The 8,812-nt window shown below is 41.8% G+C and overlaps 1 protein-coding gene across 1 annotated transcript; it reads right to left on the reverse strand.

The window, feature by feature from the left end:
* Positions 1 to 278: 278 nt before the first annotated feature.
* On the reverse strand, positions 279 to 7,198 carry LOC144464781 (uncharacterized). Its single transcript, XM_078172690.1, has 2 exons — positions 7,074 to 7,198; positions 279 to 3,009 (listed from the first exon to the last, which is right to left on the reverse strand). The coding sequence occupies exon 2, from the start codon at positions 2,999 to 3,001 to the stop codon at positions 950 to 952; it is 2,052 nt and encodes a 683-aa protein (XP_078028816.1). The 5' UTR covers positions 3,002 to 3,009; positions 7,074 to 7,198; the 3' UTR covers positions 279 to 949.
* Between the last annotated feature and the right edge of the window lie 1,614 nt (positions 7,199 to 8,812).

The raw sequence follows: 8,812 nt of genomic DNA on the forward strand, positions 1-8,812 counted from the left end.
TCACATCTAACATTAACTGAAGAAATACAGAGACCCTCACTGATAACTAGATCCAGAGTGTGACCTTTGATATGAGTGGAGTTGCTAACATGTTGTACCATATCAAACATGTCAAACAAAGCAGTGAGCTCTTGATGAAGCAGAAATCGGTGTCTGCAGCTGGGCCTGGGGGCTCCCGACCTTGCCTTCAACTCTTTAGGTTGGACTCGCCTTCTACTCAAATAAGTATCTTAGAATCAGATGGCTGGTGCTGAGGAAATCACTGGAGACACGTGGAATCAGGTGCAACCGTGTTTAATGTGTTCACAAGCAACAACACACACAACTCATGAGTCAAGCTCTGGAACAAGACTTAAGTTTCACTCTCTTTGCGCTCCCTTTTATGCTGGTGAAGATTCTGCTGAATCTCCACCTTTTTCCCTTAATCCTGCCCACTTGAGCCTGAACACAATGGTGGCATGTTTTTGCCTTTGGTTGAGTCCGATCTTAATGGTGTATTCTTTTAGAGTCACCTGGGTATGAGTCATACTGGTGTCCAAGGCCAAGCCCATATCAGCCTGGGCTGGAATGCCCCAAACTTTCCCACCATTGTGTTTGAGCCAGGTCTCACGCTATTTTTTAAAAACACTGAGTACACATTAACACTGAGTACACATTAAACTCACCAGTTATGATAAAAGAATCAAAATCTGTAAGGATGATTGATCAATGATCAATAATGGAAAAAGACAGACCAATCAGATTTCCAGTGAAGCACAGAGTTGCAGAATACCACAAGCACACAGTAATCACTAGTTTCCCCTCTAAACTTGAGTCAAATATCAGGACAAGATAACTAAAAAAAAATAAAAAATCATTGAAGATTTGTTTGATTGATCAATAAAAGTAATGAAAAAAATGGTGACGATCAGAATTAGGTGACAGTTTCATAACTGGTAGAAACTTTGTTCTAGTAGTAATCCTCTTCTCCTCCACCAAACCCAGCTTGAACTATTTCTTTGATCCTCTCAGTCTCCTGGGGTGGGGCAGCTGGCAGAATTGCTTTCAGACCATTCTCTATTTCTGCCATCCTGTCATCTGTCTTCCTCTCAAACTCCTTCTTGTTCTTGAGGACCAGCATAAGGATGCCCTCCTGAGCTGCTGTGCAGGACTGTTGCAGCTTCAAACGCTCTTGAAGGAATTCTGGCTTCTCCTTATCCATGGCCATGAGCTTGCCCAGGCTGCTCACTCTGTCCATCAGGTACTTGTTGGACACTTCAGTGTAGGTCCCTGAGATCATGTGGACCAGACTGGCAACATTGGAGGCTTGGAAGGCCTGGTTGTACAGCATGTCTTTGACAAATAGTTTATTGTTGTAACTGAGTTTCTTTGTATCATCAGCTGTTGAGACGAAATCTTTCAGTGTCTTGCTGAGGCTGCATTTGATGATGTTAGAGATCATCTGGAAGAAGCGCACCATCTTCTCCCACTGCTCTTTGACTCTGCCCATGGCATCGAGACCCTTGACCAGCATCTTGATGGTGGTTTCAAAGTCAATCTCCTTGAGCTTACAGCTCTGCATTTCAACCAAGATCTCAGTCAGCTCCTTCTGATTCTGCTCCATTCTCTCCACAGACTTCTCATAGGCCTCCCGTGTTACCTTGAGTTGTTCTCGGCTCTGCTCAATTTTGAAACGAGCGTTATCTGCTGCTCTCTGACTGGCAGACTGATCTCCTGTGCTGCTCTGTGCTTTGCTCATCATTGGTGATGTAGGAGAAAGAGCTGGAGAGCCCAGTACTTTTTTGCTTTTGGTGTCAAAGATGCGGGATTCTTCATCCAGTTTCTTCAGTTTCTTGATGAGCTCTGTTTCTTTCTTGTCACCCCAATTTTCACCAGGTTTATATGTGGCCAGTTCTTCACAGATGTTAATACCCAGCTCACAAAGGTTCAGAGCATCATTCTGAAGTTTGCTCCCTTTCATCTTCTTTAAGGCCCCAGAGATTCTTTTGAATTGAGCTTGAGACCAGTTTGTCTTTGTGGATTGTGCTTTCTGATCATACAGGTCCTGCCAGGCTATTTTCCCTTCCTTCAAATACTGTGTAAGAGTTCCTACAATGGAAAGAATCTCTGCAGACTTACAGCCGACTGAGAGCACATCTACGTTTTCATTTTGCGATTCCTTTCCTTGGAATTTGTCTATGAGTGTTTCTGCTGAATCGCTGATTGTTTTTATTGGAGAACTTACCAGGTTAACGACTCCATTAACCAATCCTGTCACTGCCTTTGAAAGTCCTTCAACCACATCCATTCCAATCATTTCCCATCCGGAGGGAAGAGAGTCCATTGCTTTCTTGTAGCTATCTTGTGCTTCATTTATTTCCTTTTCCATGGCCTCCATTGCTTTCTTGGACCGTTCTTTAAGCTCAGTGGCGGTCTTCTCCCGTATTTCATTTTCCTTAATCTTCATCTTCACCTTCTCCAGCTCTTCTCCATGAAAGCGTTCAGCATTGACACAGGCCGCCAACAGTTCCTGGATTAAGTTGATGACATCTGTGTACTTCTTTTCAACACTGCCTGACAGTGTCACACATTCATCTGCAATGGTGCGAATGTTTTCCAGCTGATTTGGCAGGAGCTTGTCAATAACTTCATCAGGTGCATTGAAAAGGAGCTTGACTGCTGCCTTCATGTAATCAGGAACTGTGGCTGTGTGAAGGCGGATCTGATCCATATTCTTGTGGGCCTCATTGAATGCATGCCAGCCTGAGTTACAGATTTGCATGAGGCAGGCCCTGAACGAGTCTGGGTATTGTATGTACTTGTAGCCCTTCTCTGGGGGGTTCTTGTTGATGGAGAAGTCATCAGATGAGGAGATGAAGACGAGCTCCCCCATGATGGCGATGGAGAGGGGGGCAGGAGTCAGGTACTCTTCCCAGTTTGCATTAGGCTGCATCAGCATCTTGGTGGTCTCTCGCATATCTGCTGCAGTGGTGAGACACTGAGTGGCCTTAGCAATTTCCATGGTGTGTGCTGTTCAACGAAGCAGATAAAGAAGATGTCATGCAAGTGCTTTGACAAAATACAAACAAATGCAAAATACAATTTATATTACTAATACAAGCCAGGGGGGATCTGTCCATCAAGATCAGGAGGATGGACACACCAGAACTCGTCGATATTATACTTGTGGTTAGCCCATCAATGAGGTACCGATATCATGACATGAAGTTGCAGGCAACAAATGAATTTAATTTGGTGGGAAATGTCTTGGATCACAGCCAATGAGAACCTCCTGAACGAAGTTGGTGTTCTAATCCAATAGATTCCAAGCCAACTGGCTTTGGGAAGACAGAAATTTCTAAAATATGACTTAGACTTACAACTAAATTCATGTAATGACTAAAACTAAATTGAAAATAGCTGCCAAAGTTAACACTGGTAGCTGCCTGCCTCACCACATGATAATTATCAGCATGCAAGTACATACTGTTCTGATGATGTGTGGAAGTTTGCTCATTTTCTTCACTAGTCGGAGCTGACAAGAAACTTCAAGTGAAGTGGTAACAGCAGTTTAGAGAAAAGAAAAGAAAACCAAACACTAAAGGCTCAGGTGTAGTCAATAGTAACGCGGTAAAGGTGAAAAAAAAGTTGCTAGTGCACGACGTGTTCCCTGGCATATTACCGCAAGGTACCGCAACAAGATCCCTGTGGAGCTCAATGTGCGCCTTGCTGCGCGGTCTCAATTTTTGGGAGGTTCGTGGCCGCACAACACAATTTTTGTCAACAGGCGGCAAGCACTCGCCGCTAGCTGCTCACCACCGCCTGACTGTACCTAGACCTTAAGATGCTGCTGGATATGGAAGTAGGACAGCTATAGTGCTAGCTCCAGTGCTGTCCTTTCTCCATTAGACTCAGGGGAAGAGGATAGCAAAGTTTGGCTTGACGCCATTATTTAAATTAATAAAAATAAATAAATTAATAAATCCTTGGAATGTGTGGTTTTACAGGCTAAATGTTTTCTTCACGACTAAAAAATGCAAAAACGACATCCTTCTCTGTCTTTTCTAAGGTTGCCTTTAGATCTGTCCATAGTTAGAAATAACAAGAAGATGAACAAAGATAGACTCAAGATAGTCATGTTTCCTGCAGTCTTGAGGAGATGACTGCTCTTGTGTGACTATGTGTGTCTCTGAATCGAGCCCTGGGCTGTGAAGGCAGAAATGGTGCCATGGTGGAGTCTTTCATGATACACCTTCATTTCCTGAAGCTTGTGATGTAGCCTAAATGTCCTTTGCCTGCACTATGATCTGTTGACCCAACAGCCTGATTGTCACTTTGCTTTTACTTTATATTACTACAAATGACCCAAAGGGTTTTTTGCCATTACTGAACTGTTGTATCATGTCTGCTCATATCTAAGAGAAAAGCGCTAAGTAATTTGCCATGGAATTATCTCGGAGAGACTGTTTCTGCTCATTTGGTTCTATCCACCTACCATGCACTGGATGAATGCAGTCAAAGCTACATAAGATACGACAGCAGTTTTTTCACAGGAAAATAAATATGATCTGGTATTAGTAGCAGCCAGTATTCATTTTGTTGTCTAATTTTTTTTTAGTATATTTTTTGGGGCTTTTTATGCCTTTAATCAGATAGGACAGTATAAAATGACAGGAAGCGAGTGAGATGGAGAGATGGGGTGGGATCCAGAAAGGACCACAGGGCGGGACTCGAACCCGAACCCAGGTCGCCGGTGTATGGTGCAGGTGCCCCAGCCAGTTGTGCCACGGCCAGGGCCGTCGTCTAAAATTTTAACGAAAAGTATTCGTCTACACTTTTTCCCATGATGATAATGAGCTGAAAATAAGTTTGATATCCACCTTATTTTTCACGGAAACACGGAGGCAAAACAGAACGCAGCCAGCTTCCGTTTTTTTGTGCGACACTTCTGGTCCAGCACTCTTTCCACTGTGTAAATGGGAATCGCCTTGTTGTTTACCTTGCTGAGTTTAGCTGTATATATATATATATATACATATAGCACATTTTTCACGTCACTATATCACCGTTTAGACTAATCTGATGTTTGTAAAGTCTATAAACACAATGATTGAACAAACATTAGTATTTTCTCTGTGTGTAATTAATAACATGGTTATCGTAGATTAGCTAGGCTAACCGTTAGCTGTTAGCCGTCAGCCGTTAGCGGTGTCTGTAATAACTCAATAAACGGTCCATGAAAAAAATATTTTCTCCAGTGGATGTCTTAGTTACAACATGATTGAGCTAATTGGAGTAGTTTCATGTCGTATCCGACAACGGGAGGCTTTTAACAGATGACGTCCTGATGTTAGCTTTGCTGCTAGTGTTAACGTTAGCTGTCCCTGTCAGCTGCAGCCACTGATGCTTTCTAGACATTGTGATTTCCCAAAACTGAATAAATACCACACATAGCAACACAAAACTGCTTTGCTAGCTCAATCATGTTGTAACGGCTGGATGGTTGATGCGTACATGCTGATTCAGGTGCTATCAGAGCCGATCCGCGCATCACTATGGCTTAATGATCAACTCAGTCAATTAAAACAACCCGTCCTGTGTTAGGAGTGTATGTCGCTGACAGAAAGAAAGAAAAGGGAAAAAAGATAGAAAAGCAGCGTACACCTCACATATTTATTTCTCACAGTTGCGCACACGTGTGGCTGGCATGCAGAAGCACCGTCTGTGTGTCTGTGTGTCGAGGGTGTGAGCCGCAGCTTCAGCTGCTCAGGTAGAGAGGCTGTGTAGCCCGCTGTGTTTTTTCACTGATTCGGTTCTGCAGGTTCTCTGCTGGTACACTGGAGACGGGGATCAAGCAGTTTGTCTCACTCGGGATAGATTGTGCTTTTTTGGTTCATAGTTTATGACTGACGTGCGATTTATTCGCGTTTAGAGGGAATAAATTTCCGTTATAACGGAAACGTGGGCACAGTTATCTAACGTTATACAAAATACACAGACTAACTAACTAACTAACTAACTAACTAACTGATTGACTAACATAAACAATTGAAAACTGAAAAAAAAATTAGCTTGCACCGTTAGCTCCGGTAAGGGAAAGCATGAAGGAAAGTGGCTGACCGGAAGTCACGCACAAAAAAACGGAAGTTGATCACTATTTACTTCCGTGTGTGAAAATAAGTTTGATATAGATCTTAGTGACTAAAAACTAAACTGGACGTTATGTTTTGTTTTCATTGATCCATTTTTTGGACTAAATTGCTCGTGATAAATTACTGGACAAAAAAAACACACTTTATTGTATTAGACATGTATGTGGCTTTTCTCAAGCAAGTTTGGTGTATCGAGCTGCATCTGATAGAATATTTACATCATCCAAATGGCTTCAACACTTGATAATTAAAACATGTGACTTTAATATCAATTCCTTATGCCAGTATTAGCCTAAATGAAATGAAGGAACATATATAAAGGACATATATAACAACTAAAAGTTCTTGTAACACTAGTTGGGGTGAGACATGTTCGCCAATAATACACAAATAATATGTGCATGTATTACTGATCATTAATGTGTTTATTTAGCATCATTACAAATGTGTATATGTATTCAACAATTTCTTATCTTACTGAAAATTGAATTTATTTATTATTTCTTGGTAAATCCTTAATAAGCAATTAGTGGGTCTTGATCTGAAGTTACTGATATCTAGATCAGAACTGCCTCGTAATACATTGTCTTTTCTCTAAGGAATGTAGAAGCTCTCTACTAACCCAGAGGCTACACCGGGTGCATGATTTCAGCCTTGCTGACGCGGAGCATTTGCTGCCAGAATAACACTCTACTATAAACAATTGAATTACGTGTCCGCACTCGGCGTAGCCTCGGGATTAGACCCAATAACTTAATACCATGACCAACTAGTTGTGATTTACAAAGAATAAATTATTAGTTCAGTAAGAGTAAGAAATTGAGCAAATACATGTGTGATGATACTTAATACAGACCTCATGTAATTCATGTAATGACTAAAACTAAATTGACAATAGCTGCCAAAATTAACACTGAGCATATGATAATTATTGTCACTTACAGTGTGAAGTGAGAGAGGGTTCTCTTCAGCTGATGTGTTCTGATCGTCTGACGAGGAGCAGTGGAGAGAGGAGGTGCTGAGAGGCATTTTTAAAGGCAAAGAACAGGAAGTGAAACAGTGAACATCAGTCTCAGTGTGTGATAACGTCTCTCAACCAATCAGAAAGAAGCTCCTGACACTTTTTCGTTCCACTGGGCATACATCCCATAATAACCTTTAAGCACACTGTAAGCTGAGCAGCCTTGTGCTCCTCCTCTTGGCGTGTTGAGGCTCCACACTGTGACATCAGAGAGCCAGAGAGGAGGGAGCTGCAGGAGCTCCTCTGTTTATTTGATTGATTGTTTATTGAAAATGAATCATTCACAAAACATCAACACACAAACCACAACGAACACGTCTCAACCTACAATGCACATTTAACATTTAACATAAAGACAGTGAAAACAAATAAAGCAAATTCATAGTTCTGCACTCTTTCTCTCGGGGTCCTCGGATATTTTCATCTTTCATATGCTGTGAGGAGACTTTGCATGTTTATTCCCATTAGTGTCAAAGCACTGAGCTGATCGTCCATAAGAGTCTTTTTAAAAACAGAAAAAGGGCCTTTGTCTTCCTCCATTTGGATGTGTGTGTGCACCAGTATCAGGTTGTTCAGTCAGATCACACTTAGAGCCGGATCTACTAAAGGTTTGCAAGTATAAAAACGTGTTCAGACTCATTGCACGCGCAAAAAAATGTACAAACTGATGTGCTAAAAGTGCGCACTAAGGGTTGCGTCTTTCAAAGGTGCAAAATAGCGCGTCTGCTTTCAGTTAGTACGTTTGCAGCAATATGGGGCGTTTACACGCAATTGTGTGTACTGGGAGGAAAACATGTAAATATATTAATTTAGCACACGGAAAGTGATTTATCAAACCTGAAAGCAGTTTTGTTCATAGAAACTGTGTATATATTTAACACGTGTCAAAGGGAGGTGCAAACGGTTTGTATGTGTAATTGCGCACACATGGCTGCTGTTGGGAATAGAATCATTTTATGTGTTTTACTATAAGTTGTGTTTCACTATATAAGTTTTAGATGTGTGAACAATGAGAATACTGAGATGATTTCAGCTGATATGAATGTGTTTGCTTTGCAGAAGTGGAGAAGTACAGGAGAGGAAGAGACATGAAGTCTGAGGAGCACATACCGCAATGCTTAGATAATTAGTTTCATATATGGTAAAAAGAATAGAAAGTGATATACAGATAGTAAGGTACAGCACGTGTAGGGAGTTGTGTTGTTCTCTTGTCTTTCAAAACAGGAACCACGCCCCCACCGCCAGCGGGAAGGAGTCAGATTAACAGGAGGCAGGGGCGTGGTGTGGTGAAGGAGGAAGTGGAACTGCCAATGAGAAGAGGACAACGCCTTGCGTGCACAATGACACTCTGTTACGCTCAAATATACTGGGTCAGGGAAGGACAGGAGGTCAGACTTCGTGAACTGACACACCTTTGTTGTTCGTCAGGGACGTGAAGTTGAGACCCAGAGCTCTGTAATTTTATTCCTTTACTGCTTAATAAACTACATTAACTGAGACCGAATATCTTCTCCTATTGCTTCATTAAAGAACACGCAGGACTGAGCTCACACATAGCACATTAGAGAGTAGGATGAGACTCTTAGTCCACCACTGCGGTTATTGTTGCAAGAAGACATCAAAACGATGAAAGAAGACGCAGAGAATGCATTTTTCACCC

Source organism: Epinephelus lanceolatus, chromosome 11 (genome assembly GCF_041903045.1).
Source record: "Epinephelus lanceolatus isolate andai-2023 chromosome 11, ASM4190304v1, whole genome shotgun sequence".
Taxonomy (NCBI): Eukaryota; Metazoa; Chordata; class Actinopteri; order Perciformes; family Serranidae; genus Epinephelus; species Epinephelus lanceolatus.